Source organism: Pongo abelii, chromosome 2 (genome assembly GCF_028885655.2).
Source record: "Pongo abelii isolate AG06213 chromosome 2, NHGRI_mPonAbe1-v2.0_pri, whole genome shotgun sequence".
In the NCBI taxonomy this organism is placed as follows: domain Eukaryota; kingdom Metazoa; phylum Chordata; class Mammalia; order Primates; family Hominidae; genus Pongo; species Pongo abelii.
This window is the reverse complement of record NC_085928.1, coordinates 208227267-208245962: the sequence shown is the minus strand read 5'-3', so window position 1 is coordinate 208245962 and position 18696 is coordinate 208227267. Positions and strand designations below refer to the sequence as shown.

Here is an 18696-nt window from a genome sequence, read left to right as displayed (position 1 = left end):
CGTGAGAGACATCCTCTGAGAGGGGTCCTCTCTCAGCGTGAGAGGTCCTCTGAGAGGGCACTCTCTCACGCTGAGAGAGGTCCTCTCACAGGTCCTCTCTCACGCTGAGAGAGGTCCTCTCACAGGTCCTCTCTCACGCTGAGAGAGGTCCTCTCACAGGTCCTCTCTCACGCTGAGATCCTCTCTCACACTGAGAGAAGTCCTAGCGTGAGAGAGGCCAGTGTGAGGCAGGGGCTCACGCCTCTGGGCAGGGTGCCAAAAGCATGAGTTGGGCCTCAACAGGCCACCATGAGGGAGGAGCTGGGCCGCTCGCAGGCTGCCGGGAGGCAGGCAGGGAGTTGGCCCCGGGAGGCCGCCGTGGGTCGAGAGCCGGGCCTGGAGAGGCCCCTGGGAGGCAAGAGCGGGGCCTGCAGAAGCTGTTCTCCAGCCAGGACTGGGCCAGTTCAGGAACCGGGAGGCAGGAGGTGGGCCTGAAGAGCTTGGCTGGAGAAAGTTCGGGGCCTACAAAGGCCAGCGGAAGCTGGGCAGGAGCTGAGCCAAAAGAGCTTGCTTGCTGGGAGGCCAGAGCTGGGCCTGGAGAGGCCGACTTCAGGATGACTTGGGCCTGCAGAGGTTGCCGGGAGGCCCAAGCTGGGCCAGGAGGAGCCCACCGACCCGACGCCGTTTGGAGCCTGGAGACGCCATCGGAGGGCAGGAGCTGAGCCTGGAGAGGCCACCGTGAGGCCTGAGCTGGGCCTGGGGAGCTTGGCTTCAGGAAGTTGTGGGCCTACCAGGGCCGCCGGGAGCTGGGCGGGAGCTGAGTCCAAAGAGGTTGTTGGGAGGCCGGAATCGGGCCTGGAGACGCAGCCGGGAGGAAGAACTGGGCCCAGAGAGGATGCCGGGAGGCTGCAAGTGGGTCTGGAGAGGCCGACTTGAGGAGGCCCAGCCTCTGCCTCCCTCATGGTGGCCTCTGCAGGCCCAGCTGTTCCTCCTGGCTGCGTCTCCCAGCCCAGCTCCTGACTCCCAGCAAGCAAGCTCTTTTGGCTCAGCTCCTGCTGGCGTTTGTAGGCCCCGAAGTTTCTGCAGCCAAGCTCTTCAGGCCCACGTCCTGCCTCCCGGTGGCCTGTACAGGCCCAGCTCTGGCTGGAGAAGAGCCTCTGCAGGCCCCGCTGTTGCCTCCCAGGGGCCTCTTCAGACCCAGCTGTCGCCCCACGGTGGCCTCCCGGGACCAAGTCCCTGCCTGCCTCCTGGCGGCCCGCGTGCAGCCCAGCTCCTCCCTCACGGTGGCCTGTTCAGGCCCAACTCATGCCTCTGGCACCCTGCCTAGAGGCGTGAGCCCCTGCCTCACACTGCCCTCTCTCACGCTGAGAGAGGTCCTCCATCACGCTGGCCTGTTGAGGCCCAGCTCATGACTCTGGTGGCCTCTCCAGGCCCAGCCCCTGCCTCGCCGAGGCCCTCCAGAGGCCAAGCTCATGCGTCACGGCGGCCTCTCCCGGCCTGGTGTTTGCTCCCTTGCATGCGCTCCAGACCCTGCACTTCCTCCAGTCGGCCTCTCCAGGCCCAGCTCTTCCTCCCAGCCGCCTCTACAGGCCCAAGTCGTCCTCAAGTTGGCCACCCCGGGCCTGCAGAGGCCGCCGGGAGGCAGGACAGGCCGACTTGATGACAGTCTGGGCCTGCAGAGGCTGCCAGGAGGCAGGACAGGCCGACTTGATGACAGTCTGGGCCTGTAGAGGCTGCCGGGAGGAAGAGCTGGGCCTGGAGAGGCCGACTGGAGGAAGTGCAGGGCCTGGAGCACTTGCAAAGGAGCAAACGCCAGGCTGGGAGAGGCCGCCGTGACGTATGAGCTTGGCCTCCGGAGGGCCTCCGCGAGGCAGGAGCTGGGCCTGCGGAGGCCGTCCCGAGGCGGGAGCCTGGCCCAAGGAGGCCACGGCGAGGCAAGAGATGGGCCTGGAGGGCCCACTGTTGAGGTAGAGGCTGGGCCTCTAGAAGCCGCCAGCCAACAGGCAGGGGCTGGGCCTGGAGAGGCCACCAGAGTCATGAGCTGGGCCTCAACAAGCTAGCGTGAGGGAGGACCTCTGTCAGCGTGAGAGAGGTCCTCTGAGAGGGGTCCTCTCTCACGCTGAGAGAGGTCCTTTCTCACGCTGAAAGAGGTCCTCTCTCACGCTGAGAGAGGTCCTCTGACAGGTCCTCTCTCACGCTGAGGTCCTCTTTCACACTGAGAAGTCCTACCGTGAGAGAGGACCTCTCTCAGCGTGAAAGAGGCCAGTGTGAGGCAGGGGCTCACGCCTCTGGGCAGGGTGCCAGAGGCATGAGTTGGGCCTGAACAGGCCAGCGTGAGAGAGGCCCTCTGAGAGGTGTCCTCTCTCACACTGAGAGGTCCTCTGAGAGGGGTCCTCTCTCACGCTGAGAGAGGTCCTCTGAGAGGGGTCCTCTCTCACGCTGAGAGAGGTCCTCTGAGAGGGGTCCTCTCTCACGCTGAGAGAGGTCCTCTGAGAGGGGTCCTCTCTCACGCTGAGAGAGGTCCCTTCTCACGCTGAAAGAGGTCCTCTCTCACACTGAGAGGTCCTCTAACATATCCTCTCTCACACTGAGAGAGGCCAGTGTGAGGCAGGGGCTCATGCCTCTGGGCAGGGTGCCAGAGACATGAATTGGGCCTCAACAGGCCAGCGTGAGGGAGGACCTCTCTCAGCGTGAGAGAGATCCTCTGAGAGGGGTCCTCTCTCAGCGTGAGAGGTCCTCTGAGAGGGCACTCTCTCATGCTGAGAGAGGTCCTCTCACAGGTCCTCTCTCACGCTGAGATCCTCTTTCACACTGAGAGAAGTCCTAGCGTGAGAGAGGCCAGTGTGAGGCAGGGGCTCACGCCTCTGGGCAGGGTGCCAGAGGCATGAGTTGGGCCTCAACAGGCCAGCGTGAGAGAGGCCCTCTGAGAGGGGTCCTCTCTCAGACTGAGAGGTCCTCTTAGAGGGGTCCTCTCTCACGCTGAGAGAGGTCCTCTGAGAGGGGTCCTCTCTCACGCTGAGAGAGGTCCTCTGAGAGGGGTCCTCTCTCACGCTGAGAGAGGTCCCTTCTCACGCTGAAAGAGGTCCTCTCTCACACTGAGAGGTCCTCTAACATATCCTCTCTCACACTGAGAGAGGCCAGTGTGAGGCAGGGGCCCACGCCTCTGGGCAGGGTGCCAGAGACATGAATTGGGCCTCAACAGGCCAGCGTGAGGGAGGACCTCTCTCAGCGTGAGAGACATCCTCTGAGAGGGGTCCTCTCTCAGCGTGAGAGGTCCTCTGAGAGGGCACTCTCTCACGCTGAGAGAGGTCCTCTCACAGGTCCTCTCTCACGCTGAGAGAGGTCCTCTCACAGGTCCTCTCTCACGCTGAGATCCTCTCTCACACTGAGAGAAGTCCTAGCGTGAGAGAGGCCAGTGTGAGGCAGGGGCTCACGCCTCTGGGCAGGGTGCCAAAAGCATGAGTTGGGCCTCAACAGGCCACCATGAGGGAGGAGCTGGGCCGCTCGCAGGCTGCCGGGAGGCAGGCAGGGAGTTGGCCCCGGGAGGCCGCCGTGGGTCGAGAGCCAGGCCTGGAGAGGCCCCTGGGAGGCAAGAGCGGGGCCTGCAGAGGCTGTTCTCCAGCCAGGATTGGGCCAGTTCAGGCACCAGGAGGCAGGAGGTGGGCCTGAAGAGCTTGGCTGGAGAAAGTTCGGGGCCTACAAAGGCCAGCGGAAGCTGGGCAGGAGCTGAGCCAAAAGAGCTTGCTTGCTGGGAGGCCGGAGCTGGGCCTGGAGAGGCCGACTTCAGGATGACTTGGGCCTGCAGAGGTTGCCGGGAGGCCCAAGCTGGGCCAGGAGGAGCCCACCGACCCGACGCCGTTTGGAGCCTGGAGACGCCGTCGGAGGGCAGGAGCTGAGCCTGGAGAGGCCACCGTGAGGCCTGAGCTGGGCCTGGGGAGCTTGGCTTCAGGAAGCTGTGGGCCTACCAGGGCCGCCGGGAGCTCGGCGGGAGCTGAGTCCAAAGAGGTTGTTGGGAGGCCGGAATTGGGCCTGGAGACGCAGCCGGGAGGAAGAACTGGGCCCAGAGAGGATGCCGGGAGGCTGCAAGTGGGTCTGGAGAGGCCGACTTGAGGAGGCCCAGCCTCTGCCTCCCTCATGGTGGCCTCTGCAGGCCCAGCTGTTCCTCCTGGCTGCGTCTCCCAGCCCAGCTCCTGACTCCCAGCAAGCAAGCTCTTTTGGCTCAGCTCCTGCTGGCGTTTGTAGGCCCCGAAGTTTCTGCAGCCAAGCTCTTCAGGCCCACGTCCTGCCTCCCGGTGGCCTGTACAGGCCCAGCTCTGGCTGGAGAAGAGCCTCTGCAGGCCCCGCTGTTGCCTCCCAGGGGCCTCTTCAGACCCAGCTGTCGCCCCACGGCGGCCTCCCGGGACCAAGTCCCTGCCTGCCTCCTGGCAGCCCGCGTGCAACCCAGCTCCTCCCTCACGGTGGCCTGTTCAGGCCCAACTCATGCCTCTGGCACCCTGCCTAGAGGCGTGAGCCCCTGCCTCACACTGCCCTCTCTCACGCTGAGAGAGGTCCTCCATCACGCTGGCCTGTTGAGGCCCAGCTCATGACTCTGGTGGCCTCTCCAGGCCCAGCCCCTGCCTCGCCGAGGCCCTCCAGAGGCCAAGCTCATGCGTCACGGCGGCCTCTCCCGGCCTGGTGTTTGCTCCCTTGCATGCGCTCCAGACCCTGCACTTCCTCCAGTCGGCCTCTCCAGGCCCAGCTCTTCCTCCCAGCCGCCTCTACAGGCCCAAGTCGTCCTCAAGTTGGCCACCCCGGGCCTGCAGAGGCCGCCGGGAGGCAGCACAGGCCGACTTGATGACAGTCTGGGCCTGCAGAGGCTGCCAGGAGGCAGGACAGGCCGACTTGATGACAGTCTGGGCCTGTAGAGGCTGCCGGGAGGAAGAGCTGGGCCTGGAGAGGCCGACTGGAGGAAGTGCAGGGCCTGGAGCACTTGCAAAGGAGCAAACGCCAGGCTGGGAGAGGCCGCCGTGGCGTATGAGCTTGGCCTCCGGAGGGCCTCCGCGAGGCAGGAGCTGGGCCTGCGGAGGCCGTCCCGAGGCGGGAGCCTGGCCCAAGGAGGCCACGGCGAGGCAAGAGATGGGCCTGGAGGGCCCACTGTTGAGGTAGAGGCTGGGCCTCTAGAAGCCGCCAGCCAACAGGCAGGGACTGGGCCTGGAGAGGCCACCAGAGTCATGAGCTGGGCCTCAACAAGCTAGCGTGAGGGAGGACCTCTCTCAGCGTGAGAGATGCCAGTGTGAGGCAGGGGCTCACGCCTCTGGGCAGGGTGCCAGAGGCATGAGTTGCGCCTCAACAGGCCAGCGTGAGAGAGGCCCTCTGAGAGGGGTCCTCTCTCACGCTGAGAGGTCCTCTGAGAGGGGTCCTCTCTCACGCTGAGAGGTCCTCTGAGAGGGGTCCTGTCTCACGCTGAGAGAGGTCCTCTGAGAGGGGTCCTCTCTCACACTGAGAGAGGTCCCTTCTCACGCTGAAAGAGGTCCTCTCTCACGCTGAGAGGTCCTCTAACATGTCCTCTCTCACGCTGAGAGAGGTAGTCTCTCACGCTGAGAGAAGTCCTAGCGTGAGAGAGGACCTCAGCGTGAGCGAGGCCAGTGTGTGGCAGGGGCTCTCGCCTCTGGGCAGGGTGCCAGAGGCATGAATTGGGCCTCAACAGGCCAGCGTGAGGGAGGTCCTCTGAGAGGGGTCCTCTCTCACACTGAGAGAGGTCCTCTCACAGGTCCTCTCTCACGCTGAGGTCCTCTCTCACGCTGAGGTCCTCTCTCACGCTGAGAGAAGTCCTTGCGTGAGAGAGGACCTCTCTCACTGTAAGAGAGGCCAGTGTGAGGCAGGGGCTCACGCCTCTGGGCAGGGTGCCAGAGGCATGAATTGGGCCTCAACAGGCCAGTGTGAGGGAGGACCTCTCTCAGTGTGAGAGAGGTCCTCTGAGAAGAGTCCTCTCTCAGCGTGAGAGAGGTCCTCTGAGAGGGTCCTTTCTCATGCTGAGAGGGGTCCTCTCTCACCCTGAGAGAGGTCCTCTCACAGGTCCTCTCTCATGCTGAGAGAGGTCCTCTCACAGGTCCTCTCTCACGCTAAGAGAAGTCCTAGCGTGAGAGAGGCCAGTGTGAGGCAGGGGCTCACGCCTCTGGGCAGGGTGCCAAAAGCATGAGTTGGGCCTCAACAGGCCAGCGTGAGAGAGGCCCTCTGAGAGGGGTCCTCTCTCACGCTGAGAGGTCCTCTTAGAGGGGTCCTCTCTCACGCTGAGAGAGGTCCTCTGAGAGGGGTCCTCTCTCACGCTGAGAGAGGTCCTCTGAGAGGGGTCCTCTCTCACGTTGAGAGAGGTCCGTTCTCACGCTGAAAGAGGTCCTCTCTCACGCTGAGAGGTCCTATAACATGTCCTCTCTCACGCTGAGAGAAGTCCTAGCATGAGAGAGAACCTCAGCGTCAGAGAGGCCAGTGTGAGGCAGGGGCTCACGCCTCTAGGCAGGGTGCCAGAGGCATGAATTGGGCCTCAACAGGCCAGCGTGAGATAGGACCTCTCTCAGTGTGAGAGAGGTCCTCTGAGAGGGGTCCTCTCTCAGCGTGAGACAGGTCCTCTCTCAGCGTGAGAGAGGTCCTCTGAGAGGGTCCTCTCTCACGCTGAGAGGGGTCCTCTCACCCTGAGAGAGGTCCTCTCACAGGTCCTCTCTCACGCTGAGAGAAGTCCTAGCGTGAGAGAGGACCTCTCTCAGCGTGAGAGAGGCCAGTGTGAGGCAGGGGCTCACGCCTATGGGCAGGGTGCCAAAGGCATGAGTTGGGCCTCAACAGGCCACCATGAGGGAGGAGCTGGGCCGCTCGCAGGCTGCCGGGAGGCAGGCAGGGAGTTGGCCCCGGGAGGCCGCCGTGGGTCGAGAGCCGGGCCTGGAGAGGCCCCTGGGAGGCAAGAGCGGGGCCTGCAGAAGCTGTTCTTCAGCCAGAACTGGGCCAGTTCAGGCACCGGGAGGCAGGAGGTGGGCCTGAAGAGCTTGGCTGGAGAAAGTTCGGGGCCTACAAAGGCCAGCGGGAGCTGGGCAGGAGCTGAGCCAAAAGAGCTTGCTTGCTGGGAGGCCGGAGCTGGGCCTGGAGAGGCCGACTTCAGGACGACCTGGGCCTGCAGAGGTTGCCGGGAGGCCCAAGCTGGGCCAGGAGGAGCCCACCGACCGGACGCCGTTTGGAGCCTGGAGACGCCGTCGGAGGGCAGGAGCTGAGCCTGGAGAGGCCACCGTGAGGCCTGAGCTGGGCCTGGGGAGCTTGGCTTCAGGAAGTTGTGGGCCTACCAGGGCCACCGGGAGCTGGGCGGGAGCTGAGTCCAAAGAGTTGTTGGGAGGCCGGAGTCGGGCCTGGAGACGCAGCCGGGAGGAAGAACTGGGCCTAGAGAGGACGCCAGGAGGCCGCAAGTGGGTCTGGAGAGGCCAACTTGAGGAGGTTCTGGGCCCGCAGAGGCCGCCGGAAGGGAAAAACTGGGCCTGGAAAGGCCATTGTGAGGAATGAGCCCCATGGGCCTGAAGAGGCCACTGGCAGGCGGGAGCTGGGCCTGCCGAAGCGGCTGAGAGGCAGGAGCTTTGGACTGGGGAGGCCGCAGTGAGGCGAGGGCTAGATGGGCGTGGATAGTCTGCTGTGAGGCAGAGGCTGGGCCTGTGTAGGCCTTCGAGAGGCAGGAGGCCGGGCCTGGAGAGGCTGACTGGAGGTCAAATTCGGGCCTGCAGAGGCCGCCAAAAGTCAAAAGTGGGGCCTGGGAAGGCCACCAGGAGGCATGAGCTGGGCTGGGCTGAAAGAGGCCACTGGGAGGCAGGAGGAGCTGGGTCTGGAGAGGCTGACTCGAGGAACTTTTGCACCCGGAGAGGCCGCCAAGAGGCTGGAGCTGGGCCTGGGGAGGCCGACTTGAGGACGACCTGGGCCTGCAGAGGCCGCCGGGAAGCAGGAGCTGACCCTGGATAGGCCGACTTGACAACAGTCTGGGCCTGCAGAGGCCACTGGGAGGAAAAGCGGGGCCTGGAGAGGCCCACTTGAGGAAGTTCTGGTTCTGGAGATGCTGCCAAAAGGCAAAAGCTGGGCCAGAATGGCCACTGTGAGGCATAAGTTTGCCCTAGAGAGGCCATTGAGGTAGGAGTGGGGCCTGTAGAGGCTGCTGAAAGGCAGGAGCTTGGCCTAGGGGGTTGCGGTGAGGCACATGCTGGGCTGGGAAAATGTGCTGTGAGGCAGAGGTTGAGCCTGTAGATGCTGACGGAAGGCACGAGTTGGGTCTGGAATGGCAGACTTGAGAAAGTTCTCGGTCTAGAGAAGGTGCTGGGATGCAGGAGCTGGGCCTGGAGAGGCCACCAAGGCACGAGCTGTGCCTAAAGAGGCCAATGTTAGGCAGGAGCTGTGCCTCGAGAGGCCGACTTGAGGAAGTTTCGGGCATGGACAGCCTGTCGAGGGGCAGGAGCTGGGCCTGGACAGGTCACGGTGAGGTATGAGCTGGGCCTAATGAGATGAGTGTGAAGCAGGATCTGGGCCTGTTGAGGCTGCTGGGAGGCAGGTAGGACCTTGTTTGGGGAAGGCTTCTGTGAGGCAAAAGCTGGGCCTGGAGAGGCCATTGTCACGCAGGAGCTGGGCCTGTCCAGGCCATTGGGAGGCAAAAGGTGGGCCTGGAAAGCTTGACTTGAGGCAGTTTTGGGCCTACAAAGGCCACTAGGAGCTGGGCAGGAGCTGAGCCAAAAGAGGTTGTTCTGAGGCAGGAGTTGGACCTCCAGACACAGTCAGAAGAAAGAGCACGGCCTGTAGAGGCCACCTGGGGGCAGCAGCTGGGCCTGGAGATGCCAACGAAAGGCAGGAGCTGGGCCTTGAGAGGCCGACTTGTGGACATTTTGGCCCTGGATTTTGTGGCCTGGACTTGAGGACATTTGGGCCTCCTGCAAAGAGGCAGGAGCTGGGACTAAAGAGGCCATTGTAAGGCAGGAGCTGGGCCTGTACAGGCTGCCCGGAGTCAGAAGATGGGCCTCAAGAGGCCACTGTACAACAGGAGCTGGGTCTTGGAAGGTGGCCGTGAGGCAAAAGCTGGCCCTTGGGAGGCCAACGAGTGGCAGGAGCTGGGCCTGGTGAGGTCGACTTGAGAAAGTTCAGGGCCTGGAGAGAAGCCTGGGAGGCAGGAACTGGGTCTAAAGAGGCCATTGTAACGATGGAGCTGTGCCTGTGGAGGCTGTTGTGAGGCAGTAGCCTCATCTGCGGAGACTGCTGTGAGGTAGGGTATGGGCCTAAATAGGCCATTGTGAGTCATGAGCTTGGTCTGTAGAGGCTGACTGGAGAAAGTTCTGGGCCTGGAGAGGCTGCCGGGAGGTAGGAGCTGGGCCAAGAGATTTAAGCACATTACATGTATTAGGCACTTTATTTCCATTATTACACTGTAATATATAATAAAATAATTATAGAACTCACCATAATGTAGAATCAGTGGGCGTGTTAAGCTTGTTTTCCTGCAACTAGATGGTCCCACCTGAGCGTGATGGGAGAAAGTGACAGATCAATAGGTATTAGATTCTCATAAGGACAGCGCAACCTAGATCCCTCACATGCACGGCTCACAACAGGGTGCGTTCTCCTATGAGAATCTAATGCTGCTGCTGATCTGAGAAGGTGGAGCTCAGGCAGGAATGTGAGCAAAGGGGAGTGGCTGTAAATACAGACCAAGCTTCCCTCACTCCCTCACTTGGCACCACTCACCTCCTGCTGTGTGGCTCCTTACGGCTCCACGGCTCAGGGGTTGGGGACCCCTGCTCAAGTGCATCCAAAACGACCCTTCCCACACCAGTCTTCATAGTGGTCAAGTGCAGCAACCACTTAGCTCCCAAGGCATGTGCCTCAGCTGCCATTTTGTCACAATCAACAGTAAGTGGTAGCTTGAGTCATTGTGAGGTCACTTCCTGGAAATCACCAGCATCCCATTTCCCACTGGCAAAGAGCTCAGCACTGCCCCCTGGGAAACCAAACCTATGTCCAAATCCCATCTGTGTGGGTTTATCTCCTGGGACCCTTCCTAGCATATTAGTCAGAGTCCAATCAGGAAGCACAAACCACTCAAAAGTTTAAAGTGGTAAAATTTAATACAGAGAATTATTCATTATAACAGGTGAACAGCATAATGAGAGATTGGCTAGCACAAAGTAAAGAGAACTCTAGAGAATATAGGACTAGCCCAGGCCAGGCATGGTGGCTCATGCCTGAAATTCCAGCAATTTCAGAAGCTAATGCAGGAGGATTGCTTAAGGCCAGGAGCTAGAGACTGGTCTGGACAACACAGTGAGACCCTGTCTCTATCCAAAAAAAGACAAAAATTAGCTGGGAGTGGTGGTGCACACTTGTAGTCCCAGCTACTCAGAATGCTGAAGTTTCAGCCTGGCAGGTCAAGGCTGCAGTGAGGCATGATTATGCCACTACAGTCCAGCCTGGTGACAGAGCAAGACCCTGTCTCAAAGAACAAAACAACAACAACCATTTACAGACAGAAAAGAAATAGAGCTAATAAGCTAAGGAAAGATGTTGAAATGTGACAAGTAAAGTAATATGAGATCTTTTATCTATTTAAAATAATCAAACAAAAAATGACTTACTAAATTATAATACCCTGTGCTGGCAAAGGTGCAGTGAAATGGGCACTTTCTTATACTATAAGGGGTGTTTAAATTGTGTATAAGCCTTCCAGGGTAAAGCTTGTCAATTTTTTAAAATAATAGAGACAGGGTCTCACCATACTGCCATACTGCCTCCTCCAACTCTTGGCCTCAAGCAATCCTCCTGTCTTAGCCTCCCAAAGTGCTAAGATTATAGCTGGGAGGCACCCAAAACCTTGTCAATTTACATCAAGGGTAATGAGAACGTCCATTCACCGTGACTCACAGTAATCTTACTTCTGGGGAGACAATTCAATCTAAACAAAAGGTCATCTGTACAAACACAGTAAAAATCTGGGAGTAACTGAAGACAGAGTTGGTAAGTGAAATAAGAAACAGTTATAAGAAATTAAACTATGGTATTAATAGGTACCTGGTAAAAGGTCAGTTGATGTTAGCTGCTACTTTTTTGTCGTTTTGAGACAGGGTCTCACTCTGTCACCCAGGCTGGAGTGCAGAGGCCTGATCATGACTCACTGCAGTCTCAGCCTCCCTGGGCTCAAGTGATCCTCCCACCTCAGCCTACCAAGGAGCTGGGACTACAGGAACATGCCACCACACTAGGCTAATTCATGTATTTTTCTGTAGGGATGGTGACTCCCTTTGTTTCCAAGGCCTATCGCAAACTCTTGGCCTCAAGCCATCCTCCTGCCTCAGCCTCCCAAAGTGTTGCGATTACCAGTGTGAGCCACCACACCTGGCCAGCTGCTACTTTTATCAATATTATTATTATTCCACTCGATTAAAAATTATTATTTTCAAGGCTATGCAACAGTATGTATCCTACAGCATAATTGTAAAAACATATACAGTCGTCCCCCAGTATACAGAATTAGTTCCAGCCCCCCATCTCTGCATATACCAAAATCCATGCTTACTCACGTTTCACTGTCACCCCTCTGGAATCCACGTATAGGAAAATTCCGAATATTAGTTGGGCATAGTGGCAAGCACCTATAGTCTCAGCCACGTGGGAGGTTGAGATGGGAGGATCGCTTCAGCCTGGAAGGTTGAGGCTGCAGTCAGCTGGGATAGCACTACTACACTCCAGCCTTGGACAACAGAGGGAGACTCTGTCTCAGAAAAAAAACAAAATAAAACAGGTTAGAAATTGTAATGAGGTCTGTTGGGCAAAATTCCACATAAGCAAAGTACAAATTAATAAAGCAAATGGTGATAAATTAGTACGATTGACTTTCTGGAGTTTCTGACAATAAAAGTAAGAAAAATGCAAAACACAAAGACAGAGGGTAAAAAGAGAAATTAGGAAAGCATTCTACATGTTTAACAGGAAGACACTGGCCATGTTCGTGCAGCAGCAGTATGTCATGATATGACATACCTTGGAGAGAAGTTAACAGATGAGGAAGTTGATAAAAATCATCAGAGAAGCAAAATACTGGTAACGACACTCAAGTAAACAACGAAATTTCCATAACTTATGTCAGCAAAATGGGAATATTGTACGGTGTGTGTTGAAGTTCGTATACAACATTGTTTATCTGCCTTTTGTTTGTTTGTAAGGAATGTATATACTAAAAGTTCTTCTTGCTGTCAAAAGAATATGTGTGAATAAGTCATTTTAACTTATTCTTCTGTTTTTCTTTGATCTTCCTGCCATCATCCCACAGCCTTACTTTAGAAATTTGTTTTTTAGAACATTGAACAAGTGCTCCTTGTGGTGGCACACACCTCTAGGATGGGAGGCAGGGGTGGAAGGGTCACTTGAGGCCATGAGTTTGACACCAGCCTGGCCAACAAAGTGAGACCCCACGTCTACAAAACAATTTAAAAATTAGCCAAGTATCGTCATGTATACCTACAGTCCCAGCTACTCAGGAGGCTCAGGTAGGAGGATCCTTAGCCCAGGAGTTCAAGGCTGCAGCGAGCTGATAGCACTACTGTACTCAAGCCTGGGTGACAGGGTGAGACCCCATCTCCTAAAATAAAAATCAAAGAAAAAAAATAGTTCAAGTAGCAAGTAGTATGTGGCTTACTCTGAATATTTCTAAACTAGAAAATCTCAATCTTTTGGGATCTAACATCCCTTTACATTTTTTAACTTTATTGAAGATCTCTAAGACTATTTCTTTCTGTAGATAATTATATTAAAACTAGAAAATAAGACACAAGTTCTTAAATATTATTCATCACATATTAAAGCCATTACACGTTAATATAATACAAGATTTTAAAAATATTTAATATTCATTACATATTAATAATAAAACCATTACATGTTGATATAATACTTTCTTTTTTTCTTTCAGACAAAGTCTTGTTCTTTTGCCCAGGCTGGAGTGAAGTGGTGCAGTCTCAGCTCATTGCAACCTCCGCCCCGCAGGTTCAAGCGATTCTCCTACCTCAGCCTCCCAAGTAGCTGGGATTACAGGGGCCCACTACCATGTCCAGCTAATTATTGTATTTTCTTAGTAGAGAAGGAGTTTCGCCATGTTGGCAAGGCTGGTCTTGAACTCTTGACCTCAGGTGATCCACCCGCCTGGGTCTCCCTAAGTGCTGGGATTACAGGTGTGAGCCACCGCGCCCACCCCGATTAATATATGTTTTAAAACACTGATTAGTCAGGCAACAACACCGGGCAGGGGTCTCCTCATTCCCAGTGACGCAAACCCCACTGCACGGCTGACGGGTTGCAAGGGCTGCAGAGCCAAAAGGCTCTGACTTGAGATTTCATTATTTTACTTGTATTTTTATTTGTATTGTGAGACAGGTCCTGCTCTGTCACCCAGACTGGAGTGCAGCTGTGCACTTACAGCTCACTGCAGCCTCGACCTCCTGGGCTCAAGCCATCTTCCTGCCTCAGCTCCCCAGTAGCTGGTAGTACAGTTGAGTGCCACCATGCCTGGTTAGTTTTTTAATTTTTTTGTAGAGTGAGGGGTCTTGCTATGTTGCCCAAGCTGGCCTCAAACTCCTGACCTCAAGAGATCTGCCCACTTCAGCCTCCTGAGTAGCTGAAACTACAAGTACACATCACCACGCCTAGCTACATTAATTTAATTTTGAAAAATATTTTTGTAAAGAGCAGATCTTGCTGTGTTGTCCAGGCTGGTCTTGAACACCTGCCCTTAAAAGATACTCCCACCTCTGCTTACCAAACAGCTGGGACTACAGGCATGAGCCACCGCAATGAGCCTGAAGAGATGTCTTTAATCTAGCATCCCATACTTGGTAGGATTGGGAAAGGCAGTAGTGTTTTTTAAAATTACTTCATAATTTCAGTAACAATCAAACTCAACCTTGACCCCTGCCTTCTCTCACACCCCATATCCAGTCTGTCAGGAAATCCTGTTGACTGTCTTCGGCATGTACTAAAGATCCCCACCCAGCAACTCCCTGGCCTCCTCCCCTACCTCTCCCCTCTGACCATCTCTCAACACCACATGACCCTGGTCAGGACCACCATCATCTCCCGCCTGGATGTTGCCAAAGCTTGGCCCCCATGCTTCTACCCACATCTTCCCATAGTCTTTCTCAACTCAGCAGCCAGAGAATGCTTTTAAATCAGGAGACAGACCACGTCGTCGCTCTGCTCAGAACCCTCCCGCAGTTCCCATCTGAGTCAGAGTAAAAGCCAAAGCCCCAGCAATAACCTCCCGGGGCTTAAGTGATTTGTACTGATCCCCACCCAGCAACTCCCTGGCCCCCTCCCCTAATTCTCTCCCTCTCTCCGTCTGCTCCATGGGCCTCCTTCCAGAGCCTCAGACACACCTCAGACACTTTATTCTATTGTTTCTGCCTACAGTTCTCTTCCCTCAGCACCTTGGCCAGCTCCTTCCCCTCCTTCAAGTCTTTACTCAATTTCCACTTAGGAGGCCACCCCTGACCATTCTATTTAACATTGCCATCTGTCCCCATGCCCACCGTGCTCATTTCTTCTATCTTTACTTTCTTCTTTTTTTCAAGATCTCACTGTCACCAAGGCTGGAGTGCAGTGGCACAATCACAGCTCACTGCAACCTCAAATTTCCAGGCTCAAGCGATCCTCCCACCTCAGCCTCCCCAGTAGCTGGGACTCCAGGTTCATGCCATCATGCCTGGCTAAATTTTTTAGTATTTTATTTTATTTTATTTTGAGACAGAGCTTCACTCTTCTTGCCCAGGCTGTAGTGTAATGGTCTGATACCGGCTCACTACAACCTCCACCTCCCAGATTCAAGTGATTCTCCTGCCTCAGCCTTCCAAGTAGCTGGGATTACAGGTGCGTGCCACCACACCCAGCTAATTTTTGTATTTTTAGTAGAGCCGGGGTTTCGCAATGTTGGCCAGGCTGGTCGCGAACTCCTGACCTCAGGTAATCTGCCCGCTTCGGCCTCCCAAAGTGCTGGAGTTACAGGCGTGAGCCACCACGCCTGGCCAATTTTTTCATTTTTTGTAGAGACAAGGTCTTACTATGTTGCCCAGACTGGTCTTGAACTCCTGGCCTCAAGTGATCCTCCTGCCTAAATTCCTAAAGTGCTGGGATTACCGGCATGAGCCATCATGCCTGGCTTCATGTTCATTTCTTCTTGCCGCTGCAACATAGTTTGCAGTTTCCTACATTTAGTGGCTTAAAACACCACAAAACTACCATCTTACGGTTCTAGGGGCCAGAAACCCAAACTAGGTCTATTAAGGCTAAAGTCAAGGTGTCAGCAGGGCTGCATTCCTTCTGGAGACCCTAAAGTGTTCCCTTGGCTTTTCCAGCTTCTAGAAGCCACCCCCATTCCTTGGATCATGGCCCCTGACTCCATCTTCAAAGCCAGAAGTGAAGCATCTTCAAATCTCCCTCTCTCACCTCTGCTTTCGTCACCACATCTCCTGCTCCAATTCTGAATCTCCTACTCTCTTTCTTTTATGAAGACCCCTGTGATTGCTGGGCATGATGGCTCCCACCCAGAATCCCAACATTTTGGGAGGTCAAGGCAGGAGGAACACTTGAGGCCCGAAGTTTGAAACTAGCATGAACAACATAGTGAGACCCCCACCTCTAGAAAAAAAATAAAAACAAATATTAGCCCGACATGGTGGTATGCGCCTGTAGTCCTAGCTACTTGAGAGGCTGAAGTGAGACAATCGATTTAGCCCAGGAGTTTGAGATCAGCCTGGACGACATAACTAAATCGCATCTCTACAAGGAAGAGGTGGGAGGATCACTTGAGCCCAGGAATTTGCGGCCAGCCTGGGCAACAAAAGAAGACCCCATCTGGCCAACACGGCCAACCTGGCCACCATGGTGAAACTCCGACTCTACAAAAATGAGCTGGGCATGGGTGACATGCATGTGTAGTCCTACCTACTTGGGAGGTTGAGATGGGAGGATCGCTTGATCTCAGAAGGCCAAAGCTATAGTGAGCTATGATCACATCACTGCACTCCAGTCTGGATGACACAGGGAGATTCTGTCTCAAAAAAAAAAAACAAAAGGAATATATATTTCATCTCTGTCCCTGGTTCCTGGCACAGAGCTTCTAAAGCTCTTAGAAAGACCTCAGTGATAGATGTGACAAGAACATCTTTTGTTTTAATATTTGGTCTTGGTCCCAGGTTTCTAACACAAGAGCCTCTAAGAACTTTGGGATCTCCAGCATGGTAAGAATGCATTTGGGGATGTTGTTGAGATGACTGGGTGACTGCAAGCTCCTACATTTCTTCAAGAGGAGGGCTGATTACCATGCAACCACATGGTAAGAGGCTTGGAACTTTCAGCCTCATGCACTGAACTCCAGGAGGAAGAGGGGCTGGAGACTGACTTAATCACCAACAGCCAAAGATTTTATCAATCATGCTTGCATAATAAAGCCTCCATAAACACCCTGAATGGGGTTTGCAGAGCTTTCAGGGTTGCTGGACACAGGAGATGCTGGGAGGGTCGCATGTTCAACAGAGGGCATGGGAGCTCTGTGCTCCTCCGAACTTAACTTGCCCTGGGTATCTTTCTTTTTTTTTGAGACAGGATCAGGCTCTTTTGTCCAAGCTAGAGTGCAGTGGCACAATCTCAGCTTACTGTAACCTAAGCCTCCCCAGTCCCCAGCTCAAGGCATCCTCTCATCTCAGCTTCCCTAGAAGTTGGAACTCTAGGTGCACAACACCACACCGGTTATTATTATTTTTTTTTTTTAATTTTTTATAGAGACAGGTTTTCACCGTGTTGCCCAGGCTGGTCTCAAACTCCTGAGTTTAAGCGATCCTCCCACCTTGTCCTCCCAAAGTGCTGAGATTACAGGCATGAACCACTGCATCCAGCATGCACGTCTCTTTCATTGACTGTTTCTGAGATGTATCCTTCACAATGAACCAGTAATAGGAAATGAACTGGCCAGATGTGGCGGCTCACATCTGTAATCCCAGCACTTTCAGAGGCTGAGGTGGGAGGATCACTTGAGACCAGGAATTTGTGGCCAGCCTGGCCAACACAACAAGACCCCATCTATACAAAAAATAAAAGAAACTAGCCAGATGTGGTGTTGCAGGCATGTAGTCTCAGCTACTAGGGAGGCTGAGATGGGAGAACCACTGGGGCCCAGACAATCAAGGCTGCAATGAGCTATGACTGCACCATTGCACACCAGCCTGGGCAACAAAATAAGACCCTCTCTCTCAGAAAAAAAGAAAATAAACTGTTTTTCTGAGTTCCATGAACTGTTCTAGCAAATTATTAAACCCAAGAAAACAGTTATGGGAACCCCCGATTTGTAACAGGTTGGTCAAAAGTACAGGTGACAACTTACGACTTGCCATTGGCATCTGAAGTCAGGATGGTCTCGTGGGACTGAGGCCCTAACTTGTAGGGTCTGTGCTAACTCCAGGTAGTGTCAGAATAAAGTCATGGGACACCCAGTTAATATCCAGAGCACTGAAGAATTTGGTGTAGAAACTCCATACATACATTCAGTCACAAGTGTGTGAGTAGAGACAAACATGGGCTTTTCTGTCACCTGTCTACCGCTTAACTGCATAGGAGAGGCAATACGTGGTGCTCATGAACAAAGCAAACATTAAAGTCACACCAGACCCAACACTTGACTCAGTCTTAATATCCAGGTGAGCTTGGGCAAATCATTCATTATTCCCAAGGCTTCATCACTCCATTCATCAAACAGGGATAACTGTGGCACCTACCTGTGATTCTGTGAGAATTAAAGAAATATTATGCTTGGGGTTATTGTCATCATTATACCCATTCCAAACTATTTGACAAGGACAGTGATGGATGATGACATCAAAAAATCAGAAACTGCAATGAGGTCTCTCAGGCAAAATTCCATACAAGCAAATTACTGTCTCTACAAAGCATTCCTGCCACACTGAATTCACCATTCCCTGAACAAAATATGCCATCCTCGTTGTTCAGGTCTGTACAGTGCTGGTTTCCCTTCCTGGGAAGTTTGCTCCATCCCATCCCAGCCCATTCCCCATCCTGCCACCTCCCCCTTTCCTCCCCACTCTCATACAACTCTTCCTCATCTTTCAGGACTTGGCTTCAATGTCACCTTAACTGGAAGCTTTTCTCACTCTCCAGAAGAGCTTCCCATTGCACTTGATGCATGCACTATCATTTGATCATTTTTGAGTTACAGTCCAAATCTTTTTGTACCTGAATAACATGTTGCCCAGTCAGTCTCTCTTCCTGGATTCAGAAGTCGTTCATGGTAGATCCAGCTGGAAGTGACAAAAAGACATCTTTTGACATAAAGGGATGACACAGACAGACATAAGTTCTTAAATGTCTTAAATGTTATGTGAAAATTAAACAGAATTCAAAGATTTGTGGGGAACACTTAGGAGGGAAAGTTACTGGGAACGTCATAAAGGGTTAATTTGTATTTTATTTTATTTTTTGAGACAGTCTCACTCCGTCACCTAGGCTGGAGTGCAGTGGTGCAATCAGGCTCACTGCAGCCTTGACCACCTGGGCTCAAGTAATCTCACTTAATTTTTATTTGGTTTAAGAAAGTCTTGGTTGAGGGTGGTGGCTTATGCCTGTAATCTCAGCACTTTGGGAGGCTGAGAGAGGTCTATTACTTGAGGCCAGGAGTTTGAGATC

At 54.2% G+C, this 18696-nt stretch overlaps 1 protein-coding gene and 1 pseudogene across 1 annotated transcript; both read right to left on the bottom strand.

Annotated features, from left to right (window-relative positions):
* Positions 1-360: 360 nt before the first annotated feature.
* On the bottom strand, positions 361-1497 carry LOC134761102 (putative uncharacterized protein FLJ44672). The gene is made up of 2 exons (XM_063722438.1): positions 1461-1497; positions 361-1267 (listed from the first exon to the last, which is right to left on the bottom strand). The coding sequence occupies exons 1-2, from the start codon at positions 1495-1497 to the stop codon at positions 444-446; spliced, it is 861 nt and encodes a 286-aa protein (XP_063578508.1). The 3' UTR covers positions 361-443.
* Positions 1498-6341: 4844 nt separating this feature from the next.
* LOC129058305 (putative uncharacterized protein FLJ44672) lies at positions 6342-11527 on the bottom strand (annotated as a pseudogene).
* Between the last annotated feature and the right edge of the window lie 7169 nt (positions 11528-18696).